This window comes from Ciconia boyciana, chromosome 12, assembly GCF_034638445.1.
Source record: "Ciconia boyciana chromosome 12, ASM3463844v1, whole genome shotgun sequence".
Classification (NCBI taxonomy): Eukaryota; Metazoa; Chordata; class Aves; order Ciconiiformes; family Ciconiidae; genus Ciconia; species Ciconia boyciana.
In genome coordinates this window covers 11,950,601-11,969,683 of record NC_132945.1, presented here as the reverse complement: position 1 = coordinate 11,969,683, position 19,083 = coordinate 11,950,601, and the positions used below count along the sequence as shown (strand labels likewise).

The 19,083-nt window shown below is 57.9% G+C and overlaps 3 protein-coding genes and 1 long non-coding RNA gene across 5 annotated transcripts; 2 read left to right on the top strand and 2 right to left on the bottom strand.

Annotated features, from left to right (window-relative positions):
• Positions 1–1,288: 1,288 nt before the first annotated feature.
• Positions 1,289–4,132, bottom strand: RPL36A (ribosomal protein L36a). The gene is made up of 5 exons (XM_072877349.1): positions 4,044–4,132; positions 3,612–3,717; positions 3,298–3,365; positions 1,443–1,565; positions 1,289–1,358 (listed from the first exon to the last, which is right to left on the bottom strand). The coding sequence occupies exons 1-5, from the start codon at positions 4,044–4,046 to the stop codon at positions 1,338–1,340; spliced, it is 321 nt and encodes a 106-aa protein (XP_072733450.1). The 5' UTR covers positions 4,047–4,132; the 3' UTR covers positions 1,289–1,337.
• Positions 4,133–4,223: 91 nt separating this feature from the next.
• BTK (Bruton tyrosine kinase) lies at positions 4,224–16,862 on the top strand. Of its 2 annotated transcripts, none has more exons than XM_072877344.1 (19): positions 4,224–4,803; positions 8,091–8,273; positions 8,447–8,545; positions 8,812–8,880; positions 9,456–9,537; positions 11,106–11,234; positions 11,341–11,408; positions 12,035–12,117; positions 12,445–12,507; positions 12,774–12,828; positions 13,157–13,239; positions 13,349–13,476; positions 13,623–13,697; positions 14,050–14,221; positions 14,493–14,709; positions 15,355–15,419; positions 15,897–16,015; positions 16,148–16,305; positions 16,427–16,811. In XM_072877344.1, exons 1-19 carry the CDS (start codon positions 4,552–4,554, stop codon positions 16,496–16,498), a joined length of 2,172 nt encoding a protein of 723 aa, XP_072733445.1. In that variant the 5' UTR covers positions 4,224–4,551; the 3' UTR covers positions 16,499–16,811. The 2 variants fall into 2 exon arrangements, with proteins under 2 accessions (XP_072733445.1, XP_072733444.1); XM_072877343.1 differs by having other exon boundaries at positions 4,229–4,803; positions 11,936–12,117; positions 16,427–16,862.
• LOC140658671 (uncharacterized) lies at positions 14,178–16,009 on the bottom strand. Its single transcript, XR_012044813.1, has 2 exons — positions 15,875–16,009; positions 14,178–15,247 (listed from the first exon to the last, which is right to left on the bottom strand). It is a non-coding gene; the product is annotated as an uncharacterized lncRNA (long non-coding RNA).
• Positions 16,863–16,962: 100 nt separating the features above from the next.
• Positions 16,963–18,374, top strand: TIMM8A (translocase of inner mitochondrial membrane 8A). The gene is made up of 2 exons (XM_072877351.1): positions 16,963–17,178; positions 17,542–18,374. The coding sequence occupies exons 1-2, from the start codon at positions 17,056–17,058 to the stop codon at positions 17,701–17,703; spliced, it is 285 nt and encodes a 94-aa protein (XP_072733452.1). The 5' UTR covers positions 16,963–17,055; the 3' UTR covers positions 17,704–18,374.
• Positions 18,375–19,083: the final 709 nt, after the last annotated feature.

Here is a 19,083-nt window from a genome sequence, read left to right as displayed (position 1 = left end):
GCTTAAGCAGCAGGAGCTTGAAAACACCAGACATATCAGCCAGTACTGAATAAGCAAAAATACAAATTCTGTTACTGTTTGGCAACTGAGCACTCTCAGTCCCTATAAAGATGTGACAAGGCATTTCTCCATCCTCCAGCTCTATTTCCACTACAATAAAGTTACTCTTAAGAGAGAGCTCTGCATTGCATTCCCAGCACCAGCTGACAGTGGGCTTCCTACTCACAAGCAGCATACTGCTGCCTGAAATGGATGATCCTGTCAAAGCCCAGGGTATGCTGTCCTCTAACATTCCACACTCTTGGTAGTTGCCATCAGTCACAGCTCATTTGAAACTTCAGTGCTGCGCTTGAGCTTTTTCAAGGAAGATTCTAAGAAGAGGTGTCAAAAGCAGTCAGACACAGCAGGCAGACAGCCTAAGGCCTGTCACACCATCACTTTTAGTGTGACAGCATGCAGCTGGGGGAACCATGGGCACAAAGCTGTTCCTTTCCTGTCTCTGAGCTACCATAATGCTCACAGCCACTGCACATAAGTCATAGCTGAGCCGCAGCATGTAACTACCACCTAATGGTGCTGGTGACACGTCATCAGATGAAGCCCCTCGTACTAAACCCACTAGCTGCTCCAGGGCCTTTGCTCATGCGTTACCCCTTAGGGGAGTACAGCTGTTCCCTGTTTGTAAAGAGGGGCTACAGCCAAGTGCATGGGCTGCTCAGGGGAGTTCAGGTTACTCTGGCCCCTAGTGTGTTGAAATCATTGCTGGGTGCATGGAATCTTACCTGTCTCTCCTTTCGGGCAAGGGCTTGGAGAGGAAAAAGGCCTACTCAGGCAGCTCTGTGTCCTTTCCCCCCCCCCCCCAATCACTACTTCATCTACCAACAATTCAAATTCACCACAGCATTCCTGAAATGGAACCGCTGCAATAGAGATATGAACTGTTTCAAATGAAACAAACTGCAGAAGTTTAGAGGAGGCCCTTTTGAAGACAGCCTCCTACCATGGAAGCTCATAAATAAGCCTGGAGAAAAGCAGCAGCACAACGTTCACGCAGAGAGGCTACTGGTGCAAAAATCCATCAGAGCCTCAGGCTCTACATATATTCTAAAACACCACTTGGTAACACAGTAAGGAGATCCTAGCCATCGGCAGGGGTTTTTCAAAAGCCTTCAGATTACTAACTGTTAATTTCCTAAGCAGCTTTGCAAGCAACACCTTCCTGTTGGGTTGATGTACTTGCAAGTCCCACCCCACGAACAAGAGAAGATACACAAAACCAAGCAACAGATCACTTCCAAATACTTTAATATGGTCCATAATAACAAGTAGGATGGAGCTTAGAACTGGATCACCTGGCCCTGTAAGAAGGAAGAGACAGAGCGAGTTTATTCACCACTGAATGTCACCACCCTTTCTCAGCCACTCTTGGTACACAAACATACCTTTCTCTTCTTGTCTCCTCCCAGTTCAAAGTGCTTGCACCTCTTAATGGCCAGCATCCTCTTGGACCTGCAGTTGGGCTCCACGCACTCCAGCCTCAGCACAATCTTTTTTGTGGTCTTAGCCTGGGAGGAGAGGAGCAGAGTATCAACGAACAAAATGTCCACAAGCAGACAAATTGACACTCTCAGGAAAAGCTTGTTATCTGCACTCCTGACGATGCAGCAGCTTGTTCTCAAAGCATGAAGACTACCAACACAGTTAGGGTCCCTCCATTAAAAACCAGAAGGCACCTTAAGGACCAGTACAGGAGTATAGTGGATCTGTACCTTCACAATAAAGGACACTGGCAAAAGCACTCAGTGGGGCAGGGCTAGTGTCCTGCAGAGATCAGCCACGCTGGAAGAAAGCCTGTGCCAGTGAACACACCAAAGAACAGGCACTTCTGCAGTGTGGAAGAACAGACTGACACTGCTCAGGAGAAGTTCAGCAGAAAGCCAGGCAGAAGAAACACCTGAAAGCAGCACCACTGACAAACTCTCCCCAGAAGGAGCAGCAACACAATGTGCTCAGCACAGACCCACAGCTACTGAGAAGTTAGATGAGACCCAAAAGACTACAAAGGGAAGAATCCAAAGCTGCAAGGCTACTGTAGCAGCTGGACAGAGCTGTAACCACCAGTTATAAACTTCAGCCAATCATCCATATAATGCTGACTGGGAAGAAACAGAAATGGGAATGGCAATGTACAGGTGGAGAGTGCCAAACTGCGAAAGCAGTATGGCTGCTTTGTGTATCCTGCTTGCAGAAGCATTTTCTGCAAGGTGTCCCCACTTCCTGGCAGAAAGTCAACTTGAAGAACTGCTGTCTCTTTTTGCTCTTCTTGCTGGAAAACTTCCTGAACGTCTCCAGCAGAACACCAGGGCTTTCCAGCAGTGAGCCAAGTAGCTCTAAAAGCGTAACTAAACAGTTCACACAAAAACTATAACAAATCAGCCCATTGGATTTTGCTTCCCTGCTGTAAATACCACAGATTTTGCAGCCCCGCCCCCAACTCCTTGGCACGAGGTACACAGAGGAACAGAGAGAAAACATGCTGCAAGACTACAGTTCTGGGTACCCACACTGAAGAGGGAGGATGACAGCAGCAGGTTTCTGCAACTCATCTGTAACAGAATGCACTGCTGCCCTTCCACTGCTGCTTTGAGACTCTCAGGAAAGGCCTCTCTCATTTGCTGTGGCAAATGTGGCAAACAGCAGCTCTCATTTGCTGGCTCAGTGATACAGATTTCCCTGGAGACAGCAGACTGCAAGAAAACAATGTTGTGTTCTGCAGTACCCCCAGGGGTTGCACATGCTTCACTTCTATCATACCCTTGTCAGCAAAGGCCGCCTCACTATGCAGAGCCTCACAAACCTGGCAAAAGGTTTCAGCGATAAACTACTGACACTTCAAGAACGTAAGTAAAACAAGCAGCAGGCTCCTTTTCCCTTTGCCATACTCTTCCCCTTTGGCAAGCAATGGGGAAAACACTCCTTTCATTAAAATCATCACTTCCAATAAGACCCTGCTCCCCTACAGCATCAAGGCTCCCTGCAGAACCTGCTCTGCAAACACATGCTACATCACTCCTGCAAAAAAAGGAGCATCTACATGAGACAAGAGCAGCAGAGAAGATGAACAGATGCGGACAGAGAACTTACACTCCTCAGCCAGCACTACCAGCACAGAGCTGCCATAACACAGCTTGAGCACAGGACCACCACAAGGCTGCAGGAGGGTGAAGTGTCCCTCTTCAGCTGGGCATGTGGATTGCCAAGACAGTTTCAGGTCCTCCTTCCAGGAGCAGCACTCACCTTCTTACGGAAGATAGGTTTTGTCTGGCCCCCATAGCCACTTTGCTTCCTATCATAGCGTCTTTTTCCTACAGGAGGAAATGGCTCTGTTTAGGCAACAACTCAAGACGTGCTACAAGTGCAACTGGCACACTTACCAAACCCTAGCAGACCTCAGCCTGCAGCCACATAACCGATGAGAAGCAATCCCCCCCTTCTCTGTCAGGCATGTGCTCGGCCCACAACCGTCACCCTGGCACGGGGAACGACCACCCGGCCCCATGCAACTTCCCCTGGGCCGTGCCCCAGAGACCTCGGAGCGCACCCGTCCCTACCCTGGGCGTAGAGGGAGTCCTTCCCCTTCTTGTACTGGGTGACCTTGTGCGGCTGGTGCTTGCCGCATTTCTTGCAGTAGGTCCGGCGAGTTTTCGGGACGTTCACCTGGAGGGGCAGGGAGAAATCGGTCAGCACGGCCACCAGCCGCGCAGGAGAGATGCCGCACCGCGCTCCGGGCGACCCCTCACCCCGGCGCTGCCGAGCGCAGTCCAGCCGCCCTTCCCCTCCCCTCGGGGAGGCCCTGCGTCACCAGCCCGGGCCTATGGCCGCCTATGGCCTCCTACAGCCTCCCCCTGCCGCCCCGACCAGCTTAGCCACCGGCCAAGGACCCGCCACAGCAGCCGACGCCTCGGGCGGGCGGAGCGAGCCGCCACCAGGGCGGATGGCAGCAGATGGAGTCAGACCCACAGCCCGCTACCGCCACCGCTCACCATTTTGTCGGCTGCAGCCCGAAGAGAAGGAGCGCCCCGGAAGCGGAAGCAGATGGGAGCGGGAGACGGACACACCCACCCACCATAGAGAGGAGGCGCGGAAGGGAGGGCGAGCGAGCGGCCCGTCAGGCACTGGGCTTGCAGCGCCCCCTCCCGGTGGGAGGCGAGCGGGGCGGCGGCCCCGGGCAGGGGGTGCGGGCTTTGCGTGGGGGGCCGCAGAGGAGTGGGGGTTGCAGGGCGTAGGGGGTGGGGGTATGTGGCTGTGGGGGTGCCGGGGGTGACCGGGGTGGGGGGGTCTGTGGAATGCGCAGGGTGTGGGACGTGGGAAGCAGGGGCAGGCTGCCATCAGGAACATGGCGCTGCCCCCCGCCCGCCCCACAGCCCGGCCCCCGGCCCCGGCCCCGGCCCTGCACTCCGGTGCCTACGTCCCGGCCCCCCACCCCTGCCGCTGCGTCCAGGCCCCCCGTCCCCTCCGTGCGGGCCAGGCCGCCGGAGCCCCGGTGGCCCCATGGAGGTGGCCCGGCTGTCTCCAGGAGGAAACACAGCTGCTGCTTTTGAGTCAGAAACCAAAAAAAGAGGAACCGAAAGGGTGGGGTTGGCCGGCCTCGTCCTTCCTCCCAGCGCGGCCGACCCCGCCGTGCCTCCCTGCCTCCCCGCCGCCACAGGCACCCCGACCTGCCGGGCTGGGCCGCTCGGGGCGGGCACGGGGCAGCAGGCGCAGCGGGACCCCAGCTGGCCGGAGCAGCGGCGGGAGGGCTCGGTGAGTGCGCCGGGGCGCAGAGGGTCCGGGGGAGCCGTGTCCCGGCACCGCGTGGCGCAGGGAGAGGCGCGGCGAGGAGCACGAGGGTGGCGGTGCCCAGGGTGCCAGCGAGGCCCCGTTAACGTCGCTGGGGGGGAGAGCCTCCACGCAGCACCTGCCTGTGGCCTCGCACCTCTGCTCGGCAGTGCCGGGGGCCGTGGCGCCTGCCGGGGGTGGGAGGGCCATCCCAGCTGCAGGCCACGCGTTGCCAAGCTGCGGGTGAGCCGAGCTGGGAAGGCTCGGCCTTCTCCCGCAGCCTGGCCGGCTCTGAGCAGGCGGTTTCTGACCAGGGGTGGGACAGCTGCCATGGGGCCACAGTGCCAGGGGCCATGGGGGTGCAGCAGAGCAGGGCAGTGGGGTGGTGTGTGGGTGCCAGGGGCTGCAGGGGTGCACTGGAGCAAGAGGGTAGGGTGCCGCTTGGGTGCCAGGGGCTCTGGGGCTGCAGCAGAGCACGGGATCAGGGTGGTGTGTGGGTGCCAGGGACCCCAGGGGTGCTCCAGAGCAGGGGGGCAGGGTGCTGACAATGCCTTTGACCACTCCTTGCTCGTGCTTTTTGCAGTGGGTGCTGCTGGGGTGCAGCTCTGGGTTCACTTCTGAGTCTCTCCCATGTGGGAGATTCCCTCCTCTGTCCCTCCCACCCTCCATTTTTGTCACCCTCCAGGCTGCACCTGAAACATGGGGGCTGTGGAGTTTGTCATTCCCAGGCACCCTGTTGCCCTTCCCACTTGCCCTGAGCATTCCAGCCCCCCATCAACCAGTGGTGGCAGGCAGGCTCGGCTCCTTAGCAGAACACAGGCAGGGGCCAGGGAGCCTGCCTGCGGGGGGTGGCCCTAGGACCATGGTGGGGTGCAGCATCCAGTGGCGTGCGGCCAGCGGTGTGTGCCAGGCCTGGTGGTGGTGTCAGAGCATGCTTGGCCGAGGTGTGACAGTGGCAGGAAGTCACATGAGTTTGAGGGGGGGACACACAGGACATGCTTCCACCCACCCACTCACCACCTCTGCTGTCACAGTGCGGCAGCGATGGCTGGCTGTGGGGGTGAGTCCCATGGGGCACCCACCACCTCAAAGGACAGGCAGGGACAGAGCAGAGCCGGTGCCAGTGCCGGGGAGAGGGAGGCTGTGCCATGCTGGGGACAAGGAGGCAGTGCTGGGTACAGGGAGGCTGTGCTGGGGACAGGGCAGCTGTGCCATGCTGAGGCAGAACAGCCCTCTGAGATACTCATTGTCCTTTCCTCTCTGGCGGCACTGTCCCAGAGGACATAGCGAGGATGTGTTCCATCTGCCCAGCACTGCAGTGGGGATGGGCTGGAACCTGGGGCTGCTTTGCTCAGCCCCTGTGTCTGTGCTGGGGGGGCAATGGGAGCCCGCCTGCTCTTGGGACACAGGACTGGCAGCCACATTTTATAGCTAGGGAAACTGAAGCATGGGGCTACAGAGGGATGCTGGGGTCACTCTGGGCTCTCCCACCACCCTGCCAGCAGTCTGGGGTCAGTGGCCACCCCAGCCACCTGCCCTGTTCCCAGCAGGGACCCCAGTTCCCTCCTCCCTAGGCCTGGATCAGCCAGTAGAGGCTGCTGTTTTTTTCTAAAAGACTCTGACAACTCATTTTTCAAGTTTGTTGTTTGTTTTTTTTTAAACCACCCAAACAAGCCAGAAAGGCCTGAGCCATGAGAGCCATGAGGGGAGGGAAGGAGGGACCCTGGGAGGGGGGAACCCTGCTTGTCCCCAGCCTCTCTAGCTATAGCCACTGCAGTGGGGCAGGGTCAGGATTGCAGCAGCAGGATCTGTGCTAGGAGGGTCTGGGCATCACCAGCCCATGGGGGGATGCCCCTGCTCCTGCCCCTGGGCCGGGGCCTGCCCTGGAGCGAGGCACAGCAGGGGGTACCAGCCCGTGGCATCTTTGGTCCCCACCTGGTCCCTGTTGTGAGTGAGCCAATGCATGCCTCCTGCATGGGGGGAGCGGATGGGCTGCCCAGCCGGGTAGTGTGGGGCTCAACCCCTGACTCTGGCCCACCTCTGAGCCTCCCCCGGAGGAGATGGGCTGCAGGCAGCAGGGAAGGGAAACAGCTTCTCCCAGTTTGCCCTCCAAAGCTGCGTTTGTGGGAGAAAAAAGGGAACAAGGTGGAGGTGAAGGGGGAGCAGGGCATGCAGGTGGTCAGGGCAGGAGACATGGAGGAGAGCTCCAGAGGATCACAGTTCAGCAGTGGCTCCACGTAGCTCATCAGCTCCCCATTAGGTCCAGGCTGGAGTCAGGTGTTGGTTACAGCCGTCAGAGGAGGAGAAGCCCACAGCTCCAGCCACATGGCTCTGTGGGGTGCTGGAACCATCTGGGTTGTCGGTAGTGCCCAGGTGCAGCATGGAGAGGCACAGGGTGAGATGGATGGGCTGCTTCAAGAGATGGGCCAGGGGGGATTTCCAGTGCCCTGAAGGCAGGGCAGCAGTGGGACATGGGGCTCTCATCTGGGCCCTTTCCTGCCCTGAACACCCCTGGAGAGGCTCAGGAGGAGAGCTTTGCTGAGGAGGGCTGGCTGCTGGCTCGAGGCAGCCTTTCAAGCCTGGCCTCCAGCAAGCACTTCTCACAGAGGAGGAAAGGGGGTTGAGCATTGTCCCTGCACTCCTGCAGGCTCCGTGGACGCAGAAGGGAAGGATGACTTTAGGGCTGCTCCATGCCCTCTGCAGCATGGCACTGTGCCTATTCAGGGCCAGGACCTACCCACAACTTTTTAGGGACTGGCCTCCTGCGGCCATCCCTTGCACACTGCCAAGTCAGCATGTCCCCAGCACGAAGCGCCTGCGGTGCAGCAGGAGGAAATGGCCCACACAAACACACACGCACGATGTTGGAGGGGAGGAGGGAGCCTGCTGGGTGTCACTGCTCAGGCTCTGTGCTCCTCCCAGGGGCTATGCTTCTCGCAGCCTCCCCGCCTCCCTCCCTTTCCAGCCGTCTGTGTCCGTCTGTCTGTCTGCACACCCGGGGCGTGCCTCTAGCATCCGGCAGGAGCCAAAGCCAGCTGGGTGGTGGCTTGGCCCACAGCCTGGCATCGGAGAGGGTACAGGAGAGGGAGAGGTCACATCGCAAATACCCTACACTGACCTGCCCACACACCTCTGCAGCTGTTCTCCTCCGTGGGGGTCCCAGCACCCCCTGGATGCCCCTCAGGCAGCAGGGAGAGTGCACTTGAGTGAGGTCCAGTGGTGGGCAGGTTTTCGGCTGGCCAAGCACTGTGTTGGTGTTGTCCTGCCCACAGCAACCCGGCAAGCACGGCGTGGAGGAGGCCAGGGGGGCCAACATGGCCAGCATCATCCTGGAGAGCATCTTCTTGAAGCGCTCACAGCAGAAGAAGAAAACATCTCCCCTCAACTTCAAGAAGCGCCTGTTCCTGTTGACAGAGACCAAGCTGTCCTACTACGAGTATGACTTTGAGCGGGGGGTGAGTCGGCGGCCCCAGGGCTGCAGGGGCTGTGCCATGGCAGTGCCCATGGGTCACTGTTTGTGTCTTGCCAGCACCCAGCCCAAGGGGTGGTTGGGCGGGAACGGTGGTTGGCTTGAGTCTCCCCGGGTCTCCCCCTTGGCAATTGTTCAAACCAGACCCATCTCTTGCAGCGCCGGGGCAGTAAGAAGGGCTCAGTGGACATTGAGAAGATCACCTGTGTGGAGACAGTGGTGCCTGAAAACAACCCTCCCCCTGAGCGGCAGGTCCCGGTGAGGAAGATCCCGGCGTCGCTGCTTGTGTCCCCCTGTCCCCTCGCTGGGGAAGTAGGGAGAGTTACCCTACCCTGGGGTGGTGGGAATGGGGGACAGTCCTGCTTGGCATGGGGGGCTTTGCACCCACAGCCTGTACCATACCAGGGGTCCGGCTGGATGCAGGGCAGGGGGAACAGGGGGATGCCAAAGGCTGTGGGTCCCAGGGAAGATGCCAGCAGCTGAGCAGCAGGATGCCAGCATCCATCTCTGCCTCTCTCTTCCAGAGGAAAGGAGAGGATTACAACAACATGGAGCAGATCTCAATCATCGAACGGTTCCCCTACCCCTTCCAGGTGAGTCCTCACTGCACCCCCTTTGCCAGTCCACTCTGCCTAGCTGCAGGGTCCTGGGGGGAGGAACCCAGAGGGACCTGGGTCCAAACATGGCATTGTTGACCCAGTGCCAGGTGTCACTCAGCCATTTGGGAATGCCCTGCTGGTGTCCGTGCTGTGTGGGGCAGGCAGGTGAGCCTCTGCAAGCCCTGAGGAACTGGGCATCTCTGTTTAAGGGGGCTGCTTAGATGGAAACCTGCTTCTGAGCTCTGTCCTGCCCCTTTTAGTCCCCTGGCCGATGCTGGAGGGATGCTGTCTGCCAGCTGCCCACTCAGCCCCCAAACCAGCTGCCTGCCCCTGCTGGCACCCAGTGCAGCCCCTGACACACCGAAAGTCAGAGAAGGAAGTGGAAAGTCTCGGGGGAGGGGGCTTATTTATAACCTCTCCGTCACGGTCCCGTGAGCACCGTGCAGGGCCAGCACACACAGGCATGGCTTGTGCTCTACACCAGCTGCTTGGGGTGGCCACAAGCCTCAGCTCCCCCTGTCCTCCCTGGGAGACCCCCGTCCGGGGTGCTGAGGCGTGTGGTCCTGCAGGTGGTATATGATGAAGGGCCCCTCTACGTCTTCTCCCCGACGGAGGAGTTGCGCAAACGCTGGATCCATCAGCTGAAGAGCGGTAAGTCTGGGAGCTCTGCGGCTCCCTCGGAAAGCAAACACAAGCAAACCCAGAGCGCTGGGTTTCCGGGGGCTTGCTATCTCGTGGTTACATTATCCCATGTCTACGGAAGAGCAAGCGCTGATCAGAAACTTCTCCTGTGACGAGTGCACTTGTAAGGCTGTGCCCCCACATGCATGCTCCCTAACATCCTTGAGCTGACACCAGCTGCTCCTGCTGGGGGGGGAACGACACACACGACACCCTCACCTCTGTTACCCTCTGACTTCTGCAGCACTGCAGCCACCTTGGCTGAAGCTTCTTGCCCTCTCACAAGCCTGCTCCAAATTAGCTCAAGCAGGCTCAGAAGTTATTGAGGGCAAGAGGAAATAGCAGATGTGGCCACACAGCTGTACTGGCATGCAAGGCAAGGGTAGAGCCCCGAGTGCTTTAGGAAACATGGACAAAAAGCCTGCTGGAAGGCAGGGAGCGTCTCTGCCAACCCACCCTGAGCCTCGCTCAGTGCTGCTGAGCTAGTGTTCAGCTGTGTGGGTGCTACCTCCTTGAGCTGAGCACATGTTGCAGTAGCATTGCGCAGAGGGGCTTGGGTGCTTGCAGTTGGCCGAAATCTGCTGGAGCTGCCCATATGTGTCTTTTGGTGCATGTGTATCTTTCTGTGGCTTTGTGCTGGTGGGGCGAGATTAGCTGCTCAAATTGACACAGGGAAGTTTGCCTGAGCGGGACGGAAGCAGAGCAGGCTGATAACGGGGAAGTCGGTTATTTCACGAGACCCCTGCTGCTCTGCCCTGGCAAGCAGCCAGCCCTCTCCCCACTTCCCTGCTACAGGAGGGGGGTTGCTGTGGCAGCTGAAGCTAGTGTAAAATCCACAGAAAATGCTGGCCTTTTGCTGCTGGGATACCCTCATCCTGCTCCACCAGAGAAGGCGCTCTCTGCACCCCGCAGAGCTGCTGTGGGCCAGCAGTGTGCTGTGGTGGTGGTTAGGCACATCCAGTTGTCCCTCTAGCTTGGGGAGAAGTAAGAGGAAGCTGGTCGGCGCCTGCCTGGCAAGGGAGCGGTCTCCCAGCAAGGGAAGTCTCTGAGCAGGCAGGGGATGGTGGCAGTGCCCTGCTCCCCCCATGGACAAAGCAGGCACAGCACTGGCCTCCCTCCCCACTTCTGAAAAAAAGGGTTCAAAAGAGCTGCAAACTGTGGGCCTCAGCAGCTCTGGGGATGCTGCACATTTCAGCTGACAGGAGGGCCGATCACTGCAGGACTTGGCCCTCCAAGCATGCTTGTGTCCCTTTGCAGAGCTGCTGAAGAGCTTTCATCAAATCTGAGAGGAAAGGCCTGGCCCTCCCTGAGCTAGGGGTTTCATGGCACAGGGTTTGCCTAGCCGCAGCACTGAAACACAAGTGATGAGCTAAGGGAAACCTGAGCAGCAGGGCCACATGTGACTGTGTATCAGTAGCACAGCAGAGGGTGAAATGATTTAATGGGGCTGATCATCTGCATTCAGGGAGCAGAGAGCTCTCCCCAGTGGGCTGGGGACACAGCCCTGGGTCACACACATCTCCCCTTCCCTGCAACAGTGATCCGGTACAACAGCGACCTGGTACAGAAGTATCACCCCTGCTTCTGGATCGACGGCCAGTACCTGTGCTGCTCCCAGACAGCCAAGAACGCCATGGGCTGCCAGATCCTGGAGAGCAGGAATGGCAGTAAGACACTGGGCACCCTGCCCTTGCCCTGTCCCCAGACACTGGGGACTACCGCAGCACAACATTGGGGGTTTCTTCTCACCTTAGTCCCTTTTCTGTTCTGAAGGCTTAAAAGCTGGGCGGTCGCATCGTAAGACAAAGAAGCCTCTTCCCCCGACTCCTGAGGAGGACCAGGTAGGGGCCAGCATCAGCATGTGGGTTTGCACCAAGGTGTTTAAGGAAAGGTCTACCTGGGAAAAGCCAACACATTCAACAACTGACAGGACATTGCTCAGAGATGTACAGGCCAGGGCTCTGCTCTGGGGGGATGTCAAGATGGTGCCCTAAGGGAGAAGGAGCTTGAACCAGGGGATGGAGCCCAAAGGCCTGGAGGAAAGCCAAATGATCTCACCCCTGAGGTTCCCTAGGAGGAGCTGGGAGGATAGAGAAGCCCTGATATAGGGTGGAGAAGTCACGGGTTAAGCCAAAAGGTAGAAAGAAAACACCTTTTCTGAGGACGGGTCTCCAAGGAGAAAATGTTGCAATAAAAAGCACTGGGGGGGAATTGGTCTCCTGGTTGAGATACACGTGGGAGCTGAGATGAACGCTGCGCTGACCTGGCCTGAGCCCACTGCCCTGCCAGGCCTGGGGAGGCTCTCACCTGGGAAACAGTGCGTCTGCCAGCCTCACTGTGTCCTACACTCTCCCTCGTTCTGGGGAAGATGGTGATGAAGCCCCTGCCCCCTGAGCCAGCCCCCAGCACAGCAGGTGAGATTAAGAAGGTGGTGGCCCTCTACAACTACCTGCCGATGAACGCACAGGACCTGCAACTGCAGAAGGGCGAGGAGTACTTCATCCTGGAGGAAAGCCACCTGCCCTGGTGGAAAGCCCGTGACAAGAACGGGTAAGAGCTCCCACTGCCTGCAGCACTCATGCCACAACGGTTCCCTCTCCTGATGCCAAAGCACTGGTGGGCAAACACACCTGTTCAGCATCACGGGGGTTAGGACAGGCTGGCTGGCTGGCTGCCTGTGGGCTCCCGCATGGGATGGCACATGAGGAGGGTGAGGGAGACTGAAGCAGGCTGTGGTATCAGCCCTCCCCAAGTATAAACCCAAATGGGTTTGTGCCAAGGTTTTTGAGCCCATTTCTACTCAGCCTTCTGGGACAGGAACCTGCTGTCCCCTTGGCCCCCTCCATCAGTGTGTGACCAGCCCCTTTTCACCTGCAGGAGGGAAGGATACATCCCCAGCAACTATGTAACTGAAACCAGCAATTCCCTGGAGATCTTTGAGTGAGTAAGAGATGGCACAGGGACGTGGCAAGTTGCGCTTGGTCGGAGACTTTTTACATTCAGTTCTGTTAACCTATGCAGCCTGCAAGCCCAGCCTGGCTGGGTCGCTCTCCCTCTTGCACACCCTTTGAGAGCCTCCGGCCCTGTGACAGCCATTCCTGCCCTGTTCCCTGCACCACCTGTCCTGGCTGGGCCAGGGTCAGACCAGGCTGGGGACAGCGGTGGCTGCTGCGGTGATCTCCCTGATGACTGTGTTCCTGTTGCAGGTGGTACTCAAAGAATATCACTCGGAGCCAAGCGGAGCAACTGCTGAAACAGGAGGTAAGTGCTGACTCCCGAGGCTGGGTTCTTTCTACACACCAGCCCTCCGTGGGCTGCTGTCATGTTGTGTCCAGCATGGGACCAACCCTGGCTTGTGCTGGGAGGGGAGTGTCACCCCAACAGCCACAGGAACCATCTGTACCCCAATGTGACCTCCTCCCGGCAGGCACTTCAGGAGGTGGCCCCCCAGGCAGGGACTGGAAGTAGGACTCCTCTGACTTATCACACCCTCTCCAGCCATGCTGTGATCTTCACTCACTTTAAGTCTTGCCTGTTACCGTCACGCCTCCCCACAACCACCCCATCCCCTCTCCTCTTTCTGTTTTAGGGTAAGGAAGGGGGCTTCATTGTCCGAGACTCCACCAGCAAGACAGGGAAATACACTGTCTCCGTCTATGCCAAGTCCTCTGTGTAAGTGGATCTAAGAACAGCTTGTTCCTACCTCAGAGGGCCCCTCCAGGCACCCCTAACCCTCTGCCTGTCCTCCCCATGCCACTGATTCCATGTACTGTCTCCCCAGAGACCCCCAAGGCATGATCCGCCATTATGTTGTATGCTGCACCCCCCAGAATCAGTATTACCTGGCAGAAAAGCACCTGTTCAACACCATCCCGGAGCTCATCACGTACCATCAGCACAACTCTGCCGGTCAGTATTTGGGGGACAGAGTGAGGCCAGCAGTATTTTTACTGACACGACAGTATCCTCACCTTCCTGCGCTGAAGGCAGGAAGCTTGTGTTCCCTGCTGGAATGTGGTGGGTGTGGTGTGGCAATCTACCTTTTTGTGTTTCAGGGCTCATATCCAGACTGAAGTACCCCGTGTCCCAACACCAGAAAAGTGCTCCTTCCACAGCTGGCCTTGGCTATGGTAAGCTGGCCTGGGCTACCTCATGGTTCCCTGGTTGCAGGGCCTGTCTCTACCAGCAGTAACTTTCCGGGGTTGGGATCCTGGTTGTCCCATGGCAGCAGGGCTCACAGCCTTCCCAGGAATCACTTCCCAACACTCACTGGCCCTCTGGTGACAGTACCAAGAGATGCCACAAGCTACTTTGCTCCCCATCCCCTGGAGGACCAGGCCTCAGATTTTGTGGATTTTTTGGGATGGTTTTTCAGGCAGCACATGCTCATGAGCTCTTCTTGGGTTTGCTAGATCAGATGACTGGGAGCACCCTGCAGGGAGGTCACCTGCACCCACGTTACGCTAACACTCTCTGTCCTAGGGTCGTGGGAGATTGACCCAAAGGATCTGACCTTCCTGAAGGAACTGGGGACGGGGCAGTTTGGCGTGGTGAAGTATGGGAAATGGAGAGGCCAGTACAACGTTGCTATCAAGATGATCAGGGAGGGCTCCATGTCAGAGGATGAGTTTATCGACGAAGCCAAAGTCATGATGTAAGTGGTGAGCAGCCTGCAGGTCACTGCTGGATATGCCTTACCAGAACGGCTGCACTCCTGGGTGGTGTGGAGGGACAGTCTCAGGCAGCCTCATACTCTGCAAAATGCATCTGAGGACCTGCTGCCTTTGTGCTGATTCCCTGGTGAGCTTTTCCACCATCGGCTGGGCCAGGAGCACCTTCCCTTCCCAAACTCTCTTTATTCTGCTTGGCCTTTTGCTGCTTGGCCTTCTAGCTGCTCAGAATTGCCCTTCTTGCCCCCAACACAGGAACCTATCTCATGAGAAGCTGGTGCAGCTCTACGGGGTCTGCACCAAGCAGCGTCCCATCTTCATCATCACCGAGTACATGGCCAACGGCTGCCTCCTGAACTTCCTGAGGGAAACTCGGCGGCGGTTCCAGCCTGCTGAGCTGCTGGAGATGTGCAAGGACGTCTGTGAAGCTATGGAGTACCTGGAATCCAAGCAGTTCCTGCACCGAGACCTGGTAGGGCTGTGGCTGAAGAACACATCTCCAGCTCACCGACAGCCACAGCATGTCCTAGACAGAGTCCAGCTAGTTCATCAACATGAGGAGAGGCAGCTCTGCAGCCTTCTCTGCAGAACATCCCTCTAAGCTTCTCTGCCCACCTGAGCATGGGTGCGATGCTCTGAAGTCACTGCTCTGCAGCAAGTTAGCAGAGATTGCAGAAAGGGCAGGACTAGGTAGTTTTCCAGGGAATATGAAATGCATTTGTGGCTAGGGCAGGGTTTGCATTAGGCAGCATAGGCAGCATCGCTGGCTCAGACATGAAAAGGGACCTCTCGACCCCCATGAAAAGCTAAGCCTGCAGTTTGTCAGGCCGTGGGCTGACATTGCCAGCTTGCAGTCCTGCTAGGTGTGGTAACTGATCTCCTCCTGGTGCCGCTTTGTTCAGGCAAAATCCCACCAGGGAAGTCGCCCCTCCATAGATAAACAAGATGCCTGGAGGCCTCTCTTGCTATCTTTGCTGAGGACTTTGTAGCTTGCCCCGATTCAGGTGAACCTGCAGGACAAAATGAGGCAAAGTGTTAAGTGGGTGGGGGTGAGATGAAGGGGGATGGGAGAGGCAGGAGCAGGTAGGAGTGACTTCCTCCATCTCTCCATCCACAGGCTGCTCGCAACTGTTTGGTGAATGACCAAGGAATTGTGAAAGTATCAGATTTTGGCCTTTCCAGGTCTGGTAGATACGTCTGTCACCTTCCTGTCTCAATCCCCCATCTCTTCCTTCAGTCTTTTCTGCACTTGAGACTTTCTCCCCACCATTCTCCAGCTCTGCTTTTCCTCTGCCTTCTCCTGTGTTTCCACTTCATCTATCTGGCTCAACCTTCTGCCTCTCCACTTTCCACCATCCCTTTCTTACTTCCCTGTCCCTTTTCCCCCTCCCTTTGCTGCTTCTTTCCCACACCTCTAGTCTCCTGGCTGCAGCTTTCTCTCCACATCCCCTTTTTGCTATGCTTCTGTGTCACCCTATCCCTTCCCCAATCTTGACTAACATATACTTGTTTGCAAAGGGACATTTCTGCCTGTTGAAACCCATGTGGAGTGCAACCTCTGGTCACTCTCAGAGCTGTCAATTCCTTTTGGGCTTGGTCAGTTGCATGGAGTGAAATGTGAGATCCAAGACAGGCACCTAATCCATTTATCTGCTGCAGGTACGTTCTAGATGATGAGTATACAAGCTCCATGGGGTCAAAGTTTCCAGTGCGGTGGTCTCCCCCTGAAGTGCTTCTGTACAGCAAGTTCAGCAGCAAGTCTGACGTCTGGGCTTTTGGTAAGAGCACAGCATTAATGACTTGGAGGTCAGGAAGAGAGGGTGCCCCGACAACAGTGAGCTTCTCTGCAAACCAGCTTCAGGCACAGATGCTCCTGTGCCATGAACTGTCCCTGCCATTTCCTGTAACAGGTGTTCTGATGTGGGAAGTTTACTCTCTGGGAAAGATGCCTTACGAGAGGTTTAATAACAGCGAGACAACAGAGCACGTCATCCAAGGCCTGCGTCTCTACCGGCCACAGCAGGCCTCGGAGCGGGTCTACAGCATCATGTACAGCTGCTGGCATGAGGTAAGTTGCTCCCACCCTCGGTGATCACCCCCAGCTGCCCTGGGGTGCAGCTCCCCCGGGGTGCAGGGAGCAGTGGGGTGGCCAACAGGCTCCAGCAGGGCTGTCCCATCTTGCACGGCAGAAGCCTGAGGAGCGCCCCACCTTCACTGCGCTGCTGGGCAGCATACTGGACATCATGGATGAGGAGCCCTGACCCCGGGCTGGACTGGCCTGGACCACTGGCCCCTGCCCGGTGCTGGTGGCTGGTACTACTGGGCTGGTGCTACCCCACCACCCGTCGGGACGGACCTGCGCACCGGATGGTACCTCAGCACCACTGTCACAGACCCGGCACTGGCCACAACCGGGGCCAGCAGGGGCCTGAGGGGCCCTCACGGCCGCCACCGCAGCCCGCATCTCACCGGCAGGGCCCCTCACAGCCAAGACAGAGGCGGGGCCCCTGATGGCCGCGGTGCCGGCCGGCCCCGGTGCCGGCCGGCCCCGCCGGGCTCCGCAGGCAGCGGCGGGCCGGGCCTGTGCACAATAAACGGTTCCCAACGCCAAGGCCTCCCTGGCTGCCGCCGCTCACCGGCGCCGCCGCGCAGCCGCTCCGCCCCGCCGACAGGGGACGCGCGGCGGGCGGGCTAGCATGCGCAGCGCGTGCGGAAGGGGCGGGCACGATGCATGCGCTCTGCGGCTGGGGCGCATGCGCGGCGGCGGCGCGGCACGTGAAGGTCGCGGCGCGGCGGTACCGGCGGTACCGGTAGCAGGATGGACGCGCCGTCCGCCGCCGGGCTGGGCGGCGCCGACCCCCAGCTCCAGCGCTTCATCGAGGTGGAGACGCAGAAGCAGCGCTTCCAGCAACTGGTGCACCAGATGACTGAGCTCTGCTGGGTACGGGCGGCCCGCGAGCGGCTGGCCGAGACGGTGGCCGGGGCGGCGGGGGCGGGGGCGGAGGCGGGTCGCGGTGGTGGGACAGGCGGGCAGGGACGCCGCGCTGACCCTTGCTTCCGGGGGAGGAGGGAGATGGGGACAAAATGGAGCCGCCGTGGGAGCGATGCCAGCCCCGCTGAGCCCGGGGGGGGGGGCTCTCGGGGAAGGGGGGGCCCGGGGGGGCCGGCCGGTAAGAGCCCCGGGCGGGGGAGGGGCTAGATGCGCCCGAGAGGATGAGGTTCGCCAGGGGGGAAGACGCCGGTGTGCCCGCGGGCTGGAGAAGCCCAGGAGGCGTGGGTCCAACGGGTCCCCCGCTGTGTGCAGGAGAAGTGCATGGACAAGCCGGGTCCGAAGCTGGACAGCCGGGCCGAGACGTGCTTCGTGAACTGCGTGGAGCGCTTCATCGACACCAGCCAGTTCATCCTGAACCGGCTAGAGCAGACGCAGAAGTCCAAGTCGGCCTTCTCGGAGAGCCTGTCCGACTGAGCGGGACCTGCGCCCCGGGGGATGCCAGCCCCCCACAAGGCCGGGCCCTCCGCCGCACCAGCTCCCGGTCACTCTGCTGCCTGAATGAGCCAGGATCAGCTCTGGAGTTTAGGATTTAATTAAATGCCAGTCTCGGGGAAGTTGCAACCAGATGAGAGCCCATGACAGAGGCACAGTCACTCCTCCTCGGGGTGGCGTGCTGCTCCAAGCCCTGCAGGCCAGCAACCATCTTTGTGCTGGGACTCCAGGACTATCAATGCTACGCAGGGAGTGTTTGGAATGCACCCGCTCAGCTGAATGGAGGGGTGGTGACGCTCACGTCCGGGGGTACTCCCAGCACTGATGTGAATCTCAGCTCTGGGCCAGGCTAGCCTGCGACCACTGCCTTAAACAGTGCTGCACAAAACGAACCCTCCTGGGTAGATGTTAACAAGCCCTGCAGGTGCCATCACTGTGCAGTCTGGTACAGGTACCCTTAGCGAGAAGAGCTTGTTGGGCACACTGATCATCCCAGGCAGTGTCACTACTGGAAAATACTTCCAGGCTTCCATAGGTAAATCATTCATGTGGCCAAGTGATAAATTTTCAAATTGCAGCACAACTCTGTCAATCCTGACTTGCTCCATTTACTGCTTTCCCCTGGTCAATGTAATAAATATTAACTGGGTCAATTTTTAACATGAGATTCTCCTTTGTTCAGGTAGATGACCACTGAGAATTGAAAATCTGTCTGCCTTGTCACTCCCGCTCTTTCCCAGTGATCCTGTTTATTGCAAAATTGGTAGGGAGGGGGCATAATTGTCTTCTGGCTAGAAGGTCTGCTCTGAATTCTGATTTGTTGCTCAATTAATTTGGTCCCATGAATCAAACTTATCTCTGGGAGAGGCTGTGGCCTTTCCTCTTCCTCCCCAAAGAGTTAACAGCTCCTGCTGTCCTGTGAAGGAATAGTTTCTTTAGAGACTAAATGCAGGAAATAAATAACTGGTTACTTTATAACCTCATGCACCTTAACCTGTGGAGATCACTGGAGGGAGGCCTATGGCTGTGTCTTCTGGACCTCTAACCACAGGACACAGAGAGGAGCTTCTAACTGGAAAAACAACCTACTGATCCACCCTCTGGAAAGGCAGCATAGCATTTTAGCAGTGTTTACGTACAGCATGGCTCTGGGAAGCCTGGAGCAACCCACTGACAGTGGCTTGGAGCTCTACACAGGAACCTGGTAAAAGTTCTGCACACATCTATTTGCCATGGGTGGCTGGGCAGGACATGCGAGTTCCTAACATGGGTGGCTTGTAGCCAGCAGCCTTCCTAGGAACAAACTCAGGATGTGTTAAACAGCTACGCAGATAAAAACCCACATAAGTGAGGACACAGCTG

Bases quoted from the DNA above. Each gene is read 5' to 3' on its own strand.
- RPL36A (XM_072877349.1), bottom strand. The intron at 1,566-3,297 runs GTGAGTGCTGCT...CTCTCCTCCCAG, and splicing joins AACCTATCTTCCGTAAGAAG to GCTAAGACCACAAAAAAGAT. The intron at 1,359-1,442 runs GTATGTTTGTGT...TCCTTCTTACAG, and splicing joins GAGGAGACAAGAAGAGAAAG to GGCCAGGTGATCCAGTTCTA.
- BTK (XM_072877343.1), top strand. From the start codon at position 4,552: ATGGAGGTGGCCCGGCTGTCTCCAGGAGGAAACACAGCTGCTGCTTTT. The intron at 8,274-8,446 runs GTGAGTCGGCGG...CATCTCTTGCAG, and splicing joins AGTATGACTTTGAGCGGGGG to CGCCGGGGCAGTAAGAAGGG. The intron at 12,829-13,156 runs GTAAGTGCTGAC...TTTCTGTTTTAG, and splicing joins AGCAACTGCTGAAACAGGAG to GGTAAGGAAGGGGGCTTCAT.
- TIMM8A (XM_072877351.1), top strand. From the start codon at position 17,056: ATGGACGCGCCGTCCGCCGCCGGGCTGGGCGGCGCCGACCCCCAGCTC. The intron at 17,179-17,541 runs GTACGGGCGGCC...CGCTGTGTGCAG, and splicing joins AGATGACTGAGCTCTGCTGG to GAGAAGTGCATGGACAAGCC.